At 32.3% G+C, this 21624-nt stretch overlaps 2 protein-coding genes across 3 annotated transcripts in view; one reads left to right on the forward strand and one right to left on the reverse strand.

Annotated features, from left to right (window-relative positions):
- The first annotated feature begins 534 nt into the window (after positions 1-534).
- On the forward strand, positions 535-4690 carry LOC106078725 (lactoylglutathione lyase). Of its 2 annotated transcripts, XM_056036693.1 has the most exons (7): positions 535-598; positions 728-929; positions 2488-2570; positions 2964-3104; positions 3885-3952; positions 4087-4176; positions 4548-4690. In XM_056036693.1, the coding sequence occupies exons 2-7, from the start codon at positions 870-872 to the stop codon at positions 4631-4633; spliced, it is 528 nt and encodes a 175-aa protein (XP_055892668.1). In that variant the 5' UTR covers positions 535-598; positions 728-869; the 3' UTR covers positions 4634-4690. The 2 variants fall into 2 exon arrangements, with proteins under 2 accessions (XP_055892668.1, XP_055892667.1); XM_056036692.1 differs by lacking the exon at positions 535-598 and having other exon boundaries at positions 613-929.
- Positions 4691-8004: 3314 nt separating this feature from the next.
- The window catches only part of LOC106062035 (xanthine dehydrogenase/oxidase-like), a 53131-nt gene continuing 39511 nt past the window's right edge, over positions 8005-21624 (reverse strand). Inside the window, exons 24-36 of the mRNA XM_056036015.1 lie at positions 20997-21083; positions 19810-20001; positions 19048-19193; positions 18505-18586; positions 17994-18089; positions 16613-16741; positions 16376-16450; positions 15147-15199; positions 14454-14568; positions 13611-13697; positions 12902-13069; positions 11914-12081; positions 8005-11070 (exon numbers count right to left, since the gene is read on the reverse strand). Coding sequence (XP_055891990.1) covers positions 11017-11070; positions 11914-12081; positions 12902-13069; positions 13611-13697; positions 14454-14568; positions 15147-15199; positions 16376-16450; positions 16613-16741; positions 17994-18089; positions 18505-18586; positions 19048-19193; positions 19810-20001; positions 20997-21083 — 1452 coding nt within the window. The 3' untranslated portion in view covers positions 8005-11016. The remainder of the gene's footprint in view (positions 11071-11913; positions 12082-12901; positions 13070-13610; positions 13698-14453; positions 14569-15146; positions 15200-16375; positions 16451-16612; positions 16742-17993; positions 18090-18504; positions 18587-19047; positions 19194-19809; positions 20002-20996; positions 21084-21624) is intronic.

Consider the following 21624-nt stretch of genomic DNA (forward strand, 5'->3'; position numbering starts at 1 on the left):
CATTTTACATTGTCACAAAGTGCCTGTTTTACCCTATAACGTAGAGATTTGCGTCACTTGATGTTTCGTACTAAAGACACAATGAATATACTAATTCCATAATTAAAGGTCTGAACGTAACCATCTAAGAAGTTACACTGCAAAGGCTTTCTTCCAAGCCAATAATAGTAGACCTACAATAGTTTTACACAAAAAATGGATTGTAAAACTATAAGACGGATGTGAGCTGTGGTTTGTCTAGACTATAGAAGGACTTAAGAGACTTTATATTTAATCGCCATGTATAATTACATTTAGAACTAACAGAACACTAAATGTAACTCTTCAGATTAGTAGTATTTATATGATCGTTCATTTTCGTAATTACAAAAATATTCCCAAAATGACTTAGGAAATTATTTAACCGAGCTAGGATCGGTCATCCAGGTACTAAATAATAATAATAATAAATAAATACATAAAATGGGCGAATTTTTTTTTAATGGCGATATTAACTTTTTATTTGTTTATTTTTACAGGCAAGTGATATATGTTATAACATGACCTACGACCTTTAGGGTTTCCCTAAGTCTCTAGATTCTAGATTTACTAGATAGGGGTACCTGGCTTTTTTTTTTTTTATATTCTTATCTCGACGATCTCTAGATTCTATCTATAGATCTAGTCTATATCCTTCTTAAAAGTTTTACATGCCTTTAAGACAACCATTTATCTTCCTTCTTTGCAGAAGTGCTCGGGTATTGACGTGTTCACTGAAACGGCTCAGTTGTTTCAGAAGTATAACATTCACATTGTTATCATCGACTAGAGTTGAGGCTAGACCTTACTTTGGCAGTGGTAGACTTTTCTCTTCGAAATCCACAAAAACAATGGCATTATCAGAAGAAGAAGCCAAAAAGGCATGTGTTCCACCACCAATTGAAACAGAGGTAGATTCTTGATTACTCTAGAGTCTAGACTCTCTGCTCTAAACTAAATTGATTAATTTACTAATAAATTATAAATACTAATTCAAAAAATTGATATGACCAGATATCTTATGTATAAAATAATATAAATATAGACTATAAAAAAATATTATAATAAATCTAGATCTAGAGCCTCTACAAAGTCTACTTAGACTTACACTGTCACTATGTAAGTATATAAATCTAGATTCTAATAACAATGCCGACAATGGTTTAATCAATTAAGACTTAAGTCTAAGTATTTTAACTTTTAACCTATTATTATTAAATTTATAGATTATCTAATATTACTGTATATCTAATCTGTTTATCTAATAAATTACTCAATTACTGTCTGATAATTAAAGAAAAATAGAAATCTATGACAGATCAAAATCAAGAAGTAGATAAAAGCTAGTTCTAAATAAACCACTTTTTCAAGCCTATTAAATCCATGTATAGTTAGTTATAGACAAATTTGACTTGACTAATAGACTAGATATAGATGTAATTGATTCGACTGTTCTAGAATTTCTGCCTGACTGTATGGCATGCACTTTGGGGTGTCTTGTTGTTTTTACATGTTGTGGATGTTCGGAGTTGAAAATAATTTACTTCCTAGTCCAAATCTCTCTTAAGACGAGGGGATGGCAGTGGGCAGGGTATGTACCTGAGACCACAAAGAAGTCCAAATGATAGTCAAACAGGTAAACCGCACGACCAGACAGCCAATGACATTGAATCCTGTCCCCTTTTATTCGTTATGCAGGAGGTCTGAGCTAGGAGGTATTAATAAATCGTCATTTCTAAATGAGCGCCTCAAACAGACATCAGCTACACACTCTTTTACTACACAATCTTTTGACTGTCTCCCTCCATTCCTCTGACTAGAATATCTTTCAATGACAAGCCTGCCCATTCCTTGATCCTGTTTTCCCATCGCTTTCTCTGAGTCTTCTTTTCCCTGGTATTGTTCCCTGCAGGTAGGTCTTTGTTTTAGTTTGTGTTTTTTTGACAGAGTTCAGCATGTCATTGTGGTGCCTAATCGCCACCATGATCCTGTTTCAGATTTCCTCATTTGCGGTGGGGTCTATTATGACATTGATGTATTGATGTATTCCCCCAAAAAGCAGCAGACATTTTTTTTAGGGGGGGGGGTGTTTCTAAGGTGATATTTATTGTTGTTAGTCTTATAGAATGATTCAAGATAAGCAGCTCTGTCATAAGCTATGCTAAGAATGAGAGCAGACTCTAGAATGCCAGAGTGAGAGGATGTGTTTTTATTGTGAGTTAGATTTGTTTAAATATATTTTTTTTTTATTATTTCATCTCAAGCTGAATTTGTCTATTTGTTATAAAAGTTATATTTAGTTTTTTTCACAAAAGAACTTTATTCAAGCTATTTCAAGCTATATAAATTAAGATATAATACACCTACATCTTTTGAGTTGTCTACTAAGGACAGACTACAAAATGGGGTGCAGATCTTCATCTGACTTTGTACATTCCTACTAATTAATTATTAAAATAATCATTTCAGGGCTTCTTTTTCCAACAAACTATGCTGAGAGTAAAAGATCCTAAGAAGTCTCTGGATTTTTATTCAAGAGTCATGGGCATGACGTAGGTTAATAATATAAATATAAGTTTATTAGTATATATACAATTTTTTTTTCTCCTTAACTGCATGCACAACCAACAATTTGTGTGCTATTAAGATCTCCCTGATCTGTAGGTAAGTTATAAACACAGGGACATAGGCAGAGTTGTAAACTATCATTACTATAAAACTCCAAGACACTAGATGATAGTAATTGGTATGAATCAGGATACGTCATAACCTGTTTTTGTTTTTTTATATGAATCAGTAAATACACTGATCTAAGGATCCTATGGTCTTGAATTGGGAACTCAAATGAAATATTTTATTATGTTTAATTTAAATTATTATTACGTTGTGCTTGACTGTTCACTGTGTGTATTTTTTTTTAAATAAAGAAATTCTTTTATTTTCAGTCTGTTGCTCAAACTAGATTTTCCAGCAATGGATTTTTCTCTTTACTTCATGGGCTATGAGAATCCAGCAGATATTCCAACTGACCAAAAAGAAAGGGTCAAGTTTTGTTTTTCTAGGAAAGCTACACTTGAACTTACTCAGTAAGTGAAGACTGGGATTTTTAATTTCGGGATCTTTAGGGCACCTCTGAGTCCACCGAGTTTTAATGGATACCTGAGTTTAGTTGGGTAAAAATAAAGGTGGTTTGTTATGGCACCCTTGTTAACCGTGGGCCACAGAAACAGAGGACCATTACATCATCTGTCCAACTTTACTTTTTTGTTTGAGATGTCGCCATGCCTTGATAGCGTATTTCTAACAGGTGCAGACTGCCAGAACCAACTCCAAAGTAAGACTCCAAGTGCAAAAAAAAAGAAGAAAAGATGTACTCCTTTAAATGTACAAAAAAAATGTTTTGCATGCATATTTTTATCTATGTAGTAACGCACAAGTTGTGTGATTAGCAACATTTTGTTTTAATACTTTCTATTCTGTTCTTTTGCAATCTGTTTGATTAAAAAAAATATTCAATGTCTCCTTCACCTCAGCACACTTGTGCAGAAAATGTTTAAATGTCAGTTCCCATCACTGAAAATCAACCATACAGAGACCTATAGTTTCCTTAATGGTCAGGATCATTCTTGGTTTGGGTGCACCATGTTTTGTGAATAATAATACTAACTATCATCACCACTTTTCATTTTGTTTCATTCCATTTTAAGTTTTTGCTTATAATTTGATTGGCTAGTTGCTTTTGCATGTTGGGTAATTAGGTTCACTTCCTGTCATCATTTATACTTCATAGTCATCTTCTGCTCTCCTTAGCAGACATGTTATTTACAGTTTGTATGTTGATGTATAATATTGATTTATCTGCACAGCAACTATGGAACTGAAAATGATGAAAAACAGTCTTACCACAATGGCAATTCAGATCCTCGTGGTTTTGGTAAGTGAATAGTGTAAAGGAAAGACATTACTGATGCTACTACAGTTTGCTTGTTATATTTCATTATTTTAAGACTTCATTTTTATACTTTCTGTTCAAATGGTTTCAAATGTTTCAACTTCTTGTTTACCCAGGTCACATAGGCATTGTAGTACCAGATGTCTACAAAGCTTGTGACAGATTTGAACAGCTTGGAGTACCATTTATTAAAAAGCCAGATGGAGGTCTGAAGATTCTCATTTTGATATCTCTTTTAATAATAAACAGTTGCTCTTTTTTAATTCAAATCTAATAAAATTGTAAAAAAAATCTTTTTTTTTTTTTTTTTTTTTTAAATAGATGTTCAGAAGCTGAAATAAAAAAGTCACAGCACATCCTCATTGGTTATTTTATCTTGCCACCTTATTTTAAATATCTCCTTAAGCACTAGAGGTGGAGGATAATTGTATTTAGCATTTTTTCCTGCCTAGAGTAGGTTGACCATGTTTCTCTACCGTATAGCAGAGTGATCATCACACAGATATCTAATTGTTATAATATTTAACATCTGATAGTAATAATTATAACTTAACCTTTTATTTTAATGTACCAACAGGTAAGATGAAAGGACTTGCATTTATCCAAGACCCAGATGGATATTGGATTGAGATACTTAATCCAGTCAACATGGCTAACAATTAGGAGAGTTGCCCAGAAAGATTTTTACACAAACTTGTTTGAAATAAATTGTGAAATTGACTTTAATATGATTATTTTTTTATATATATTAACTAATACAAAATATAAATGTTGATACTAATTGCTGTTTGTTAGTGTGGCTAATGAAGGTTGGCATAATGATATAATGTATGTGAATACAATGTATGTGAATACAATTTTAAAACTTGTGTTTTTATATTTTTGTACTTTGTTTAAAAAGATAATTTTTATTGGTGCAATCAAATGGAAATTCTGTTTTGACAATTGACCACCTCAGCGTAACTACTGTACAATAACAATATAGATGCAAATATGAACAACATTCACAGCCGAAACACATACACACTTACAACCAGCGTTTAATGAATTAGACTTTTATGAATGTACTTCTTGATGACGACTGATGACCTTGTAACACTCTGACCGAAAGTGGGATGAAGGCGTTTTTAAATCTTTGTTTTAGTCCTAATGGAAAGAAGAAGACCACTTTGTTCAGATCTGATGTAACAGTGGTTTAATGGGTGCAGGTTATCTTTAAGAATCATGTTTTGGAAAGGCATGAAAAGCTCTTCAAGAGATGGTAGCTGTGTTTGAGTGATATATGATGCTTTTTTAATTAGTCGATTTAGTCTTTGTGCCAGTGAAGTATTACCATACTAGCAGGTAATGAAAAAGTTAATTAGACTGCTGATGGTTACTGTATAGAAAAATTTAATTATTGTTTTGTCGATGTTAAAAGTTCCTTAGCTTTCTAAGATAGAAGAGTGTGAATTTTGATGTAAAGACTTTGACAGTGTTCACTCCATTTCAGTTTGTTGTAGGTAGGTATTATTCTTGCACTTGCTCTATGGTTTGGTTGTTTATCTGAATTTCTGCAAGATGGCCTTTATGTTTCCTTAAATCTATTTTCATTTCTTTAATTTTAATTAGAAAACGTAAAGTACCGGTACTTTCAGACCTTGCGATCTATAAAGTAGATGATGTAAAGTTCACCTGTTTCTATGGTCCACAGTTAAGGTGGGTGTCATGGGGCCAGCGTGTTACAAAAATCTGTCGTCACTGAGATTCAAACCTGAAACCTCTACTATTGGTTTGAAAGCCAAGCACTTTACCACTCAGCCACCACACTCCATACACTTGACACTTTGGTGAGCACCAAATATTGGTTGTCAAAGCAACTATTTGCTTTTAAAAAATGTTGCATCAGTGAAAGACTTGAACTTTTGCAAGTCTGTTAGTATCTCAATCATTTCTAAAATAATTGGTACTTAACTTGAAATAACCTTTCTACTATGAAGCTATTTCAAACAAATAAAATATGGTTTGTGTCCCTTAACTCTTTCTCTCCATAATTATTTTTCCACTTTATGAAGGCATTCTTCATTTTGCTCATTACTATTTCACAACCTTGTAATGATTGGGCTACAATAGCTTTGTTGTTTGTTATAAGAAAATGTATTTGGTATATAATTAAAGGGAAATGCATGCTCTTTTTTATATAATTGAAAGTCAAGTTAAAAAAATTAAACATGTTTTTAATTTAATGAGGTCAAAATCAATGATGGTATCGTCGATTAGGAGAGAAAGAGTTAATTTCTAGAGTCCATATTTTTATAATTTCCATCCATAATACATTTCTGATTGCTGAGTAGACTACAAATGCTTTTAATATCCATATTGCCTAATGTTTAATGAAATAATGTTTAATTAACTAAAATAAAACAAGTGCACTTCAAATATATAAGTGTAGTTTCATCCTAGATTAATCACTTTAACTTATTAGTAATACATTTTAAATAGTTTTTAATTTATGAATTCAGCATCTGGCTGGAAGGTAAATAATTCAAAGACATCAAGTTAATATTAGGTTTTGTTTTGCTAAGCTTCACAAAATCAGAGAGATCAAAAGTAGACTTGGTGCATAGGTGGAGATAAGAAACTACAAACATTGTCTTTAATCCTCCCTCCCTTCATGAATTGTAGACCACCTATAACAAAGGGAAGTTCTACCTTTTCTAACTCCATGAATTGTAGCTGGACCACCTATAACAAAGGGAAGTTCTACCTTTTCTAACTCCATGAATTGTAGCTGGACCACCTATAACAAAGGGAAGTTCTACCTTTTCTAACTCCATGAATTGTTGCTAGACCACCTAAAACAAAGTGAAGTTCTACCTTTTCTAACTCCATGAATTGTAGACCACCTATAACAAAGTGAAGTTCTACCTTTTCTAACTCCATGAATTGTAGACCACCTATAACAAAGTGAAGTTCTACCTTTTCTAACTCCATGAATTGTAGACCACCTATAACAAAGTGAAGTTCTACCTTTTCTAACTCCATGAATTGTAGCTAGACCACCTAAAACAAAGTGAAGTTCTACCTTTTCTAACTCCATAAATTGTAGCTGGACCACCTATAACAAAGGGAAGTTCTACCTTTTCTAACTCCATGAATTGTAGCTGGACCACCTATAACAAAGGGAAGTTCTACCTTTTCTAACTCCATGAATTGTAGCTGGACCACCTAAAACAAAGTGAAGTTCTACCTTTTCTAACTCCATGAATTGTAGCTGGACCACCTATAACAAAGGGAAGTTCTACCTTTTCTAACTCCATGAATTGTAGCTGGACCACCTATAACAAAGGGAAGTTCTACCTTTTCTAACTCCATGAATTGAAGACCAGCTATTTTTAAATTTTAAAATAAGTTGTTAGTGGAGAAAAAGGATATTTTTAAAAAATATAATTTGTATATACAGCTAGTCTAATTAATATTTTACAGTACACTATTAAAAAAACATTGTTTAAATACTTTAATACTAAGAGGATGTCCAGGTTCGACTACATTATTCAAATTAATAACATAATTATGAACTAAAAAGAAGAAAAGAGTTTGAAAAAGAAATCATAAAGATGAGTGCACTCCTTTGCTGACAACTAATAGCAAAAAATGTACAAGAAATTTATGAGATTTCAATGAAATATATTTTGGCTATTTCAGATTTTTCCTCATTAGCCACAATATAGTGGCCATAAGCCTACTTGAAAACCTGCCAAGACAAATCCACCAAAGAATAACCTTTAGGTAGTGAGGGATTATTGTGTAACAATTTACATTGTAGTCTAGTGTTTATTATTAACTCTAACCCAATGTCTAGTCTAGTGTTATTATTATGTAGCATCGATTGTCAATTGTATTATAAAAGTAAACAAAATAATAAGGCTTGTCTTCGAGTTGAAAGATTAATGCAGTATTTCCTGTGGCTATGCAGACCCCAGCTGTGACCTACATATTTTGCCACATCCAGAGCAAAACATAATAATAAAAATAGATAAAGAACAAGAACACAATTGTATTCAATATTTTTGTAGTTTTAATTTCCCATTGAAATCCTGGCTACAATTAGCATGAAATGTATTTTTTAAAACAGTAGTAGACCAATATCTACTTGATATTGTAGGCTATTACAATATCATATCTTAACCACTGATAATCAAGCCAATTTCTAAGTGCAAGACAATCTAGTTCTAGCTGCATACAACACTGAAACTATAAATAGATTTGGGTCAGGGAGGGGAGAATCATAGAGGGACAAAAATCTAAATGAAAAAACAAAACTTTTAGAGATGGAAAAATAAGACTCCTCTTTTGCATACACTTGTCTCCCATTGTATAGAAACTACAGTAAACATAGATAAAGGTAACCCTGGCAAACTAAGTAATATGTACGTTAATTGTATTTTCATAATTTTCATTAATTACATTCTTGTCCCATACAGCTAAACAGTGACCATGCTCTCTTCAAGATTTTGATTCTTAATGTCAAATTATTTATTGAATCACAACCATTTGACCATATCATGGTTGATACTAGTATTTTATACACTATATACATAGCACAAATATATATTATATATATTTTTTATTTTTTTTTCCTCTTTTGCCAATTTACAGTTTTAATTTATTTCTTCAACAATATTTTAAAATTTTAATATACAAAATTCATAATGATTAAAAGCAGCATAATAGAGTACTGCATAGACATATTAACATATTATATAGGTCTACATTTCAATGCCTCTATAATCACAGTTGTTCCCCAATAATTAAATGTCAATGGCAGTGTCCTTAAAATGTAAAATTGATCTTGTGTTTTACTTTTTTAAATTACTGTACATAATATCACATCAACCATTTGTACAAGAGATCGTAAATAACAAGTCCATCTGTCTGAACAAATTGTTATAACAAATAAGAGTACATTTTGTAATATTTTGATTGCGGCAGTGGTATAACTAAAACAGTTTAAAAATATGGCTCTCAAAACATGGTTCCCTAACTAATAGGGTTGATACGGTTTCTTGAGTGAAACATTGCTTTACATGTTTCAGTTGTTCCTTCAGAATTGAAAATGATTACATCTTAACCCAAACCTCTTTCAGAAAAGGGGGGGGATTGATGGCTGTCAGGGTTCAAACCCAGGACCATAAAGATGACTGTCTAGAGCGCATACCACACAAGCAAGCAGTCATTCTATAAACAGTATGTAAACAGAATGACAAAAAAAAAAAAAAGTTAGAACCATTGGTTTGAAACAGAACCATTTGATAATTTTTAACTTAGTATCTTAAAATATAGCAACTATAAATAACAGATTAACCATAGCATCTGACATGTGAAATACTTCCAAATTCAGAACATATTTCATTCCTATTTAAAATTCAAACATACTTTACATGTTTCATTATACATAAGAGACAACAAATGCTAAAAATAAACAAGAGAAGTAAAAATATGAATATTGAATGACAACTTGAAAAAATCAACAAAGTCTGGAACATAATGAAAGACATGAATTGAAAGAGTTGAATTGAAAGAGTAGAACTAAATTTCATTTGTGAAAGTATTCAATTCAGTTTGTGACAGTTCAGTAATTAGGAATGAACAACCAATGAGCCTGTCATGGGATTCCTTACTACTTCCCAACTTATCAAATTAAATTGAACTGTTTAGTTTAATTCACAAATTTTACTAATCCTATCCAATTATTGTTGAAATAAATAAAAATAAACTAATTTAGATTTTATGAATGTGCTTGATATTTCAACACTGCAAAACAAAGGACATTTTCTTTTCTCTATTATTTCGCATGCAGGCAGAAATGCCCATAGGCCAGTTTCCTTACCAAATAAAATATGGACCATCAAACGAAAATAATTGTACTGTCCATTTAATTTTTTAAAGTCTGTGCATCTTAATTTATTATGAGTTTTAATTCTTGACAAGTTTCATGAGTTATGAGGCACAGATATAGCTCAGGTTGAATGATGCAAGTCATAATGCTCATTAAAACAGGATTTGATTAGTCAGCAAATGCCTTATTTCTTATATTGCAACATAACATTAATCATGGATTTTGTCACGTTTTTCTTTTTTCAATTGCCATTTGATAGGCACCCTCCACATTTCACACGCTAACCATGCACAAACTCCATGGTCTCATTTCTCAAGCATGAGTTACATCCTTCTTGGAAAGAATAGAATTCATTGCCAATGCAGCCAAAAAACTGATGCTGCCAAAACCGCATAATTATTTGCTTGATTAAGATCAAGAAGGTATGCTATAAATAGATGTGGAACTTTGGGTTTTGTATGTAGGCCTAAAAGTAATGAGAAAAATGTTTTTAGAGAAATTCCTATTAGTGCTCACATTTCTCCAAATATGTCAAAATTATATAAAACAATGATATTAATACTATTCTAGTCTATTCAAAATCTCCCTTACCTATAAATAGACAAATCACTAATAAAATACATTTTTAAAGTAAGTAAATAAGTTTATGAATATTTACACATTGGCCTAACAATAACATAGAATAGACTCTTAATACAAAGTCTGTGTAAACGCTATCCAAAATGAGATCATTCTATATAATAAAACTAAAATATGATGAACATAAAGTTTCACATCAAAAGATTAAAAATATGGTCAGAAAACAGTCTACATAAATCATGCATTCAGATAAACAGCATGGCCAACACTATTCAATAGATTTTTCATTTATTATATGATTTTAATAAAGTTGTACTCAGATTTGAATGTAATGTTAATGTGATCGTAAGGTACTTTGAACAAAGACAGTGTTGAAAAGAAAACCTAACTACATGGTTCTTACTAGGTACTAACTGTCCTACATTATGAAAAGATAAAAACATTACTAAGTCAACAAAGACAGTGCTACACTAATCAACTAACACATTTTTCCCTCACACTGAGGCTAGTGCTAACAGATAAACAGGTTAGGTTTGCTCCAGGTGGTCCACTAAAGTTGTGGTCAAGAGTGTTGTGGTGGTGACAGGGTTCAAAGAAGTATTGTCCAGGGTTTCTTAGCATCTTTCTCTCCATCTTCAGCAAACTGGGTGTAGAATAAAGAAAGTGTTTGATGGTTAACAAATTAAAGTCCATGCAGAAAGAGGAAAGGGGGGAGAAAGGGGGGGGGGGGGGAGAACTGTGCACAGGGCTTTATATAATCACACATTAGCTTATAAAACATGGGCCAGATTGGCATTGGCTGGACAAGGGTCAAGAAATTCTCTTTAAGACCCAAGTGAGCTAGAAGTCTAGTACAATGCAACGTCCACCGTGTTATATTTACAGAACAAATAATAATAATTTAAAAAAGGTAACACCTGCAACCTCTATAAACTGATGTCAAAATAATTCCTTAAAAAATTTAAATATTGTGCTGTTCAAAGACCCAATAAGGGAGTTAACTTCTAAGAGAAAAATAATAGTGCAATAAGCTTTTCTGTAATGACTCAATAGTAAGACACGTAGAAGTTGAGTTTAATTGGGTTTTTCCATATTGAAGCGACAGTACATTTAAAAAGTTAGAATGGAAATAGGTTAGAGGATTAACGGACAAGAGACAAAAAGACTGCTTGTAGTAAATCTTGAGATGTCGACTGTGCCCTTATTTTCTGTAATAAATTGTTTATCTAAAAGCCTAGATTATTTCATTCTATACTGTTTGTTCTGTGGTGATGAATACTTAAGAAACCTGCAGCTGTAATTAATAGCATTCCAAGTAATCAACATCATCTATATTAGATTTACACTCATTGAATCAACTAGATCTAACAATCACCAACAATACCCTTAGGGCAGATCTAAGAAATTATTATTAAACAAAAAAAAATGCTAATAATGCCTTAGCCCCACCTCTGAACATCAAGACTTATAACAGAAATCTACTTACCTGTTGAGCAAAGCGGTCCATGCAGGCCATTCTAATCCTTTCTGGGGTAGCCGGTGTGTACAAAGGAAAGTAACCTTTTAATCCTGAATGTGACCTTGCGGCCTTGATAGCAGCCTTGGTGGCCATCAAAACTGATGTGGCCAGACACAGGGGAGGCTCACCAACACCCTGGCCAAAAATATTTATACGATTTTTTTAAACACAATTCATATTTAGAAAAATATGGAAGAATTAAGCAAAAGAAAAGGGACCACATGAGGATACAATCATTTGTGTCCTAAGAACTGTCTGATCCAATTATACAAAATGTATGCTAGTGTATAACAATTATTTTGATACTGAAGGCTTCTGTCTAACTCTGCAATTCTAATTATGTCTAATTCTGGTTCTATTAGCAAGATTCAACAGTAGATGTCATATGTTGCTTTTACTAAACCATTTTATCTTCTTTTAAGCATCCCTTAAGTAGACTTCATTTACTAAGTATCCCTTCCTTTCACTACAAAGGGGTATGGTGGCTGAGTGGTAAAGGAATTGGCTACCAAACTGAGGGATCTCAGGTTCAAATCTCAGTGAGACTGGAATTGTTAATTTCTGGATTTTTAGGACACCCCTGTGTCTACCCAACTCTAATGGATACCTAACATGCTCAGGAAGTCAAGGCAGTTAGTCATTGTGCTGGCCACATGACACCCTTGTTAAACGTTGGCCATTGAAACAGATGACCTTCATATTATTTTCCCTATAGGTAGCAAGGTTTTTTTTGAGTACTCTAATTACTTTCACCATAAAAGACAAACAAAACCTTTTTTTTATGCTTTTAGAAAGGTTATCAGCCATTGTCCAAATTTTCTTATAAAACCCTTATGTCACCTGAGTATTCTAGAAGACCAAGGTTTACTTGAACTAAGTTTCATTTTATCTATTAAAATTTTTAAAGATTTCAATATATGTCAAATAAATTTCAAATGATAGATAATAAGATTACCTTGGAAGAGTAAACAGCTCTTGGATTTTGACTACTTTTGAGCAGAGAGACATTAAAAATATGTGGGATGTTACCAAACGATGGAATCTTATAGTTTCCTGGACCTCGGGATAGATGGATTCCCTCAGGAGACACTTTGTACTCTTCAAGCATCACAAGGCCATAACCCTAGAGTCAAACAGCAAAATTTAACATTAATTTTGTTTTTGACGTGTGATAATGTCCCTTGGAAATTGTATTGAAATGTGTAAATCCAATTTTCTAGCAATCAGTTTAAAAAATGTGAAGCTGGAATTCCATGAGATATTTGAGATTTTTTAAAATGAATACTGAGGTAGGAAGTATTTGTTACTAAAATAATCATAATTTAATGTTTGTTATATATTTCATTAAAATATTTGCAGACATGTAATAAACAACAATATGAATTAGTTTCTTTATTCCTATTTTTCTCAAAAAACTATTAACAAAATAAATTCTTATCTAAAAAGACAGGGCCTTCTGGCTAATCTTTCAAATTTTAGATTAGTTGAGACCAATTTTTCTATTATCTATTCTTTACTTTAAGATTTGCGTCATGTCTCATATATGGTAATTTAGAAAAAAAAAAGAATATTTAGACGTATCTAAAAAAATTATCATAAGAGACCTAAAAAATAGTTAAAGATTTTTAAAATGTAGACATATGAATTGTGAAGGCCAAACTCACCTGAGTAAATGCTCCTTCAATTTGTCCAACATCAATAGCTGGGTTAAGACTCTGGCCAACATCCATGACAATATCTGTCCTCAATACCTTCAAAATTATTTTATCATATTCATTAGATCACAGCCAATTGTTGTTGTTTTATAAGATTTAATATTCCATTATGTATAGAAGGTAACTTGAGGTTTATTGCTAGGTGACCAAGAGGATAAAGTTCATGATTAAAAATAAACTGATTGGGTTCAATTCTCCTCATACCAATTCCTCTAGGTGTTGAAAATATTTTTAAAAGGAGAAGGATCTTGATATTCAAAGCGAAATGAACGCATCACATATCAAACTGACTTATCAATCACATAGAGAAGAGAAAAGTGCAGGAAAAGATAAGCACAACAGCAGGCAATTTAGCTCCTCCACTGGGTCTAACAATAAACAGAGGAAAACAACAAGGTGTTCAAAATAAATGGGTCCCAACAACACCCAAGGCCAGGAAGATGTGGAATGTTTCACCTAACTTAACAATATCCTAGACAACCAAGGAGGAGCAGATGCAGATGTCAAAACCATCATTGGTAAATCTATCAGCTGGAGATCAAGGGAAATAAGCACTACCATTTTTCATGGTTGTTGATCATGATTCAAGTTAATTTGGTCATTGTTTCATAAAGCTATTGTTACAATTATTAATCAGAATTGGATTATTATTACTATTCTGCAATGGATTATTGATCCCATGTATCTCTACTGTGTTCCATTTGAACATTACTTTATGTCAGTCAAGTTATTGTGATTTATATTTGTGATTATTTATAGTGTTGATTTGAGTCTGCCAGCATTATTGCTTACCTGATGGTCTCCAGTGAGACAGTCTATCTCCACCTCTGAACAAGCAGCTCCAAATGAGAAATAGCTGAAAGGGCTATTGATCTTCCTGCTCCAGTCAAGATTGATACCTTCAAGTCTACGGGAGATAATTTGTTTTGGAAGTTTAAAATGACAACTTAAATAGTTTTTTAAAAAAGTGAGATAAAAACTAGGAGGGTGTGGTGGCCAAGAGGGAAAGCGCTTAGTTGACGAAATGATGGATTGAAGTTTGAATCCTGCTAGAGGCTGGACCATTCTCTAATGGGGAGCAGACACCAGTTTTTATTGATTTTTAAAAAATTAAGGTCTTAGACTAACTGGACGTGAAATGAAAACCACCTTGAATTATTCTTTACTGCTAGAGCTTATAGCAAAACTAAACATAGTTCTTTGTTGCTCACCTACAAGACCACCCTGTAACAATTTCAACTAAATACCAGTAGTTCTAAATTTTACAAAGCAATTAGTATATTATATATTTTTTCTGGGCTGCTCTTAGTTATTTATACATATGTTAGGTTTCTAAAAAAAAAGTTATAAAATCTATAACCATATTGAAAACATGACTGCTAAAATATTTATATAGGGCTTTGACATTTTCATAGTGTTAAACAAAATCGTTATACACTGAGAGAGATTTTTGAGAGTTTATAAAGGTGCTACTCCACAGCTTACTTATAATAGCCAACAGCTGATAATGGAACTCTGCTCTGGTGGGCTGCATGTGCCTATAGTCAAAAGAAGAAGACATATTGTTTAATTGGTACACCAATATATAAATTTCAACAAGCTACAACACTAGATAATGTATGGAAATGTATTTATTAAATATTACATTTATAACATAAAACAAATCAGTATGTTATTATTAATTAACAAATGATAATACTTATAATAGCCATTAAGTTTTTTTGGATTGTTTTTGTCCAAATCTGGAAAAACTATTTATTTAGAATTGTCACATGCATTTTAAGCTATGTGACTGTGGGTCATCATACGCATATAGTTCTGGCTTGTAATAAGACAAAAGATAATTTTATTGATCCAATCAAGTAGAAATTCAGTTTGACTACAATTGACAACCCAAGCATAACTACTGTACAATAACAATATAGATGAAAAATTCGAACAACATTCACACACAAAACACAAACACATTCACAAACAGCGCTTTATGAATTAGACTTCTATGTACTTCTCAATGATGACAGATGATCTTGTAACACTTTGACCAAAAGTGGGATAAAAGAGTTTTTAAATCTTTCTGTTTTAGTCCTAATAGAAAGGGAGACGACCATTTTGTTCAGATCTTATGTAACAGTGGTTTAATGGGTGCAGATTGTCTTTAAGAATCATGAGTGTTTTGGAAAGGCATCTTTCATGAAAAAGCTCTTTAAGAGATGGTAGCTGTATTCGAGCTATTCAAGAGATGGTAGCTGTGTTTGATATACGATGCTTTTTTTATGAGTAATAATGCAATTAGACTCGCATGAATTTCAGATTACTTATATTGAACAGAACAACGATATCTAAAATACACTGAGTTGAGTTATATCTTAGAAGACAAAATTTATTGAATATAAATAATCAAATTAATGATATCCAGCCATATGCCACTGACCATACAAATAGTTACAACAAAATATAATCCAAGTATGAACACAGTTTTCTCTTTTGATACTAAACAATGGTAAATCCAATTAAATAATATCCAAGAAACAACTCTTAACAAAATACATAAGTCCGCTCTCTACCAAGCTCAAATAGCAGCTGTCACTTCCGCTCTCTAAAAATCAAATGTGCATCTCATGGACACTGTTTTAAGTGACCACCTGTCACTGCCACAATGAGGCTGTGACATAAGTTAGAAATAATATAAATTCATTCTACTAAAGACGGCTTACCCATTCTAAGAGTGTCTTGTCAGGTTCTGCTGCTCTGAATGGTGCCAGGCGTTCTTTAAGTATATCACAGGCATCCTGTATGAGGATTAAATTGTAGGGGCACAGTGACTAGCAGCTTAAAACAGATACGAATGGAAAACACAATAGAAACAGGAATAAAAAGTCTATGAAAATAAAATACATTAAAGATAAAAAAAACAAGAGAAAAGAAAATATTCTTGAAACAAGAGAACTTACAATAATAGCAGCACCATAGAGATCTGAAGACATACTGGCAGCAGTGGGCCCAGTGTTGGGTACAAGTGTCGTGGAGGTCTCACTAATGTGTATACATGAAACTGGCACATCAAGCTCCTTACTGACAACCTACAACATCAGGCAGATAAATAAATGTTACAGTGAAAGTGAAGCACAACTTGAAATAAGGAAATACAAATCTGGACATTTTGTTTTTATAACGAAGTGATTATTATTCTCAAATTGCATTTTTTAAAAGTGAATTGTTGTATAGTTTGGGTTTTAAAAAAACTTCAACATTACATTTTTATTAGTTTAAATTATTTAAATAAATGTATTAAAATTAAATTGTTACACACTATTTATTTAACTGCCCAGGCAAAAAAAAAAATTAAGTTGCTTAATTAAGAAATAGATAGCATTCTACAAGCTTTTTAATAGCAAATTTTGGTTCTTGAATAAACAATAAAGAAGTAATATAAAAGTAATTTTTTTTTTTTAATATGTTTTTTAAAATCAATTCCTCTTTTAGGAAGCTGATAGTGGTCCATAGTTTCTCATTCTATTTCTTTCTTGTCATGCTTCATTATTACAATATTTCCAGTGAACTTTGCACCATCTAGTTCTTCTATTACAGTCGACCAGCTCATTTCTACACAAGACGGTGAACAAAATGTTCATGTTTGTCAATTTATCTATTTAACTCCTTACTGAATAAAAAGCCATTTGAGGTAAGTTCAGCATTTTTACTGAAGCCTGTTCAAAAGATATTTAAGCAGAGTGCAAGAATAACTAAATAGCTAAATTTTAATTTTAAGATGACTATATTTTGAAAAAATTATTATTCAAGCCAGTGTTTTTGTGGCCAGTTAGCTAAAAACTATTTTTCAAAGACATAAATGGTCAAATTTCTAGGGAATCATTAAAGCCATTTCTGAAATCTGCTTTCACCCACCCATGAAGAGTGTTGTGCAAGGCTGATATGAGACACAGTAATAATAATAAGGCTTTTCTTTGAGTTTGAAGAATATTAAGAAGTACAGAATTTAACAAGGCTATGCTGTCCCAGCTGTGACCTATATATTTTACCACAACCATTTTCTAACAGTGGTTGATTAAGGATCTCTTTAAATAGTTATACAATATTCAAATAAAACAATTTTCTTTTTTAATGGACTAAAGCATGCATGAAAATGTTCATTTTGATAAAATCTCTGACAATTAAAATGTAAAATAATGATTATTATTGTTCTTTTTTTATTACAATTAATATCTCAATTAGAATTGAGTAAAGTCCATTTATTAGTAATTGAATAAAATTGAAAGAGACTGAAATTTAAAAAATTACTTATCTTTCCTACCAAAAAGTTATTGTTACTACCTGAATCATCTTGGTGTGTAAACCTTGTCCCATCTCTATACCTCCATGAGATACAAGAACAGTGCCATCAGTGTAAATATGTATTAATGCTCCACCCTTTTTGTAACAAAAACAAAACAAAGAAATAGAATTTACTATCATCTACAGTAGATGATACCAAAATATATATATAGGCATATAGATTCAATGTTTAAATATAATAAAGTGGAAAAAGTATTTTTGTTCCAATACAAAAAGTTTTAAAAACAGCATTTAAAACTTCATTGTGGGTAAAAGGTAGCATAAAACAAGTTATACAAGAAAGACAGTTTTATGTTATATATAGCTGCAAATTAGCTTTAAAAACTATTCCTTCTCTGACAGTGAAAGCATGTGATAAAAATACATTTTTAAAGAGTCTTGTCTCTTTAATTCAAACCAGAAAGTACGAGCAGGCTAAATATGATTGCACTGAGAGGCTCATTACATAGGCAATCATTCCATAAGATGAGATACAAGTGGCTCCACCTACCTGATTCATGGACTGAAGTAAGAAAGCTAGCCCATACTTGAGAGGTGTAATGGCTATACCTTTCTTCTTCCAACGGTTTTCTCTGCAAAGTTTTTAAGATAACATTAAAATTATGAGAGTTGGTAAAATAAATTTTCCATTTCAGATCTGATGGTGCATTAGATTGATGATATAAAGATTATCAGTTTCTATGTTCAAGGGTTAAAGATATGTGGAAAGCACAAAATATACTCTTTTAGCTTAAAGCTTTAAATTCTATTAGCAGTACATTCATTCAAATGAGCCTGTCTTTAAAGTCTCACACCATTTTCTTCCCTCCTATCCCATAAATCCCACATCATCTCTTTACAATGACTTAGTACAATTTAAGTCTCTCGTTAACATGCATCACTAGATATAGACATGGATATGCAAAGGGTGTAATTACCATTGAAAGAAAGCCTCTAATTTATTAGACAAGATCAGATAACCCTCTTCCAAATGTACCTCTGATATTGCAAATCAAAGAAAAGCTTTATGTTGACTATAAATTGAATAACCTACCTGTTGTATTGTATCACAGCATCTTTCCTTCTGTAGTAATCGCTATTCTTTATACACTCTTGCCAACACTTTAGTATATTGCATTGTGTAACGACCTGGCCACATGGGATAGTCTCCCCTTCTTTATAAAAGTTTTTCTCCCTGACCTGTAAACAAACAAACAAAAAAACACCCAGTCACATTTTCAATAATAAATTATCCTTTTCAAAGAATAAGACTATTTTGTTGTAGGATAACTATTTCAAATAGGACACTTATATATCTACTTGCTTTATTTATAGTCCCATGAACTCAAATGTTTTTGGATGTCAGCAAATTCTGTTAGAGGAGAAGGAAAACCAAAAGGGGAAAAGCTTTGTGAGGAAAAATAAGAAATATGTGACCGTGACCCTTAGGCAGCTTGCAGTACACAGTACTACACCTTTGTAGAGCCTGAAACACGGCTGACCCATAATCAGTATCCAGTACCTGATGGTCCTTTGGAAATTCAGCTGCTAGGAAGGGGGAACTGCTGTGTGGGTGACATTGTTTCAATCATAACTAATGCCCAGGCTTTCATCTCATTTCTATGAGATGAGCCATAGTCATTTTACAACTGAAGAAGGCCTAAAAATTCTGTTAGAATGTGACCTGTTCTCATTCTTTCTGTAGTGGTAGAATTACCTACCAATTTTATTAACCATATTTGCTGTTTATCTGTCTTGGAATGTATTCCAATTAAAATAAAAAACGGAAAAATATATCTCAACAATCAGCACCAACCTCTTCTGGAGACTTATGAAGAACATCTGCTACATGGCTGACCCAGTTCTCTGCCATAATGACAGCCTGTGGGCCACCAAAGCCTCTGAATGCTGTGCAGGAAGTCAAGTTGGTCTTGCATAAGTGACCTTGAACTCTGAAGTTTGGAATATTGTAAGCATTGTCCAAAGCAAGTACAGCTGTCTCTAAGACCTAAATAGTGAGGATAACATTTTTATTTTCAAGCAAATTATTGTGTACACATTAAATTTGAAAAAATGGATGCTCTGGACTAATGCGCACAAGAACTTTTTCTTTTCAAATACTGTCATCAAAAAATGAGGGTTTAAAAAAAAGGGTTTAATCTTTTATTAAAGGGGTAATACTGTTCTATTTAAAAGAGCATCTAAGTCTTATGTTAAAAAAAATTTACAAAGTTTTAAGTTATATCTATTATTATACTACTTGACAAATTGATTGCCATGGACGAAATGCTTTGTGGTACCAATAAGTCATTGGTGCTAAGAGCAATGCAACAACTATACATACTTCAGGGGAATGATAAAACCAGCCATTAGATGGTTTGGGGGTGATTTTAAAGCAGCTTTAAAAACTATTGTGTGCTCTTCAGACTGCACATCTAGCAAAAGAATAAGTTAAAGCAATCACTAACACCTCACCCATAAATGTACAAAACAAGTCAATCTACTGACTACAAGTTTATTTTGAGTAGAAAGGTTTTTAAAAAAGTTGACCCCATAAATGAAATAAAGTATAGAGATGACCTTGAAAATGTATAATAATGAATTTATCTTTGGATTAAATATTGCAGATTTATAAAATGCTACATAACAAACAATTATAAAGAAGATATATATTTTTTTTTGTTAATTGCTTTTATATAGATAATCTTTCATGCTTATAGCATGCTAAGTGCGCTATGGTCCAATCTCTTTTGTGGACCATTGGGTATCTGGGAGAAGGCTTCCATGCTGCCTTTAGGCGATCAGCAAACACAACTCTGCTGAAGTCAGGATTAAAACTCGAGCCCCCTTGTTATGTGGTCAAACCATAGGCAAGCGGTTTTAGCCTCTCAGCCGCACATCCCAGACAGATTTGAAGAGGTAAGGTACAACTTAAATATACTCGGTATATTTTTATTTAGATCTCTGGAATACAATACATCTAACTATTCAAGTTCAACCTACCGCAGGTGACAGGTCAATGGAGTGTCCCATATTTAGATACAGGTGAGAATCAATAGCTACAATTTTTCCATCTTTATTGAAGCCAATCTATAATACAAAGAGATTCAAAATATTGACATTTAAACAATGTTTAAAAAATATTCTGACATTTTAAAACATTAATGCAAGGTTGGTTTCAACGAGTTTCATTGATCTACTTCATCTCAAAAAAAAATTTTAAAATTTTTTTTTTCACAAAGAGAAATTTGAAATAATTTTAACAAATATTTTCTTTATTAAATAGAAGTCTATTAGGACAGTCACTTTCTACAAAGCATGTCAGCTGCTCAAGGAAACAAGAATGTTTTTAATCTTGAGTAAAAAAAAAATAGCTAGATCTTTTAATCAGAAGTAAACGAAAATTTGAAAAAGAGCAAACATTAAATTCAGAAGGAATTAGCATTTAATTCAATGTCTTCAAACCAACTGACAAAAATGACCCTAAAGAAGCTTTTTTTAAATTTATATCCTTCATCATCATCATTATCATCATCTGTCCCATGACTTTCATCATAGGGAGTGCAGTGACACCTAGCATAACCAAATCCCTCAGGAGCTGTTCTTAGCAGGATATCAAGAGAGGTCTATT

The sequence above is a fragment of the Biomphalaria glabrata genome, chromosome 7 (assembly GCF_947242115.1).
Source record: "Biomphalaria glabrata chromosome 7, xgBioGlab47.1, whole genome shotgun sequence".
Classification (NCBI taxonomy): Eukaryota; Metazoa; Mollusca; class Gastropoda; family Planorbidae; genus Biomphalaria; species Biomphalaria glabrata.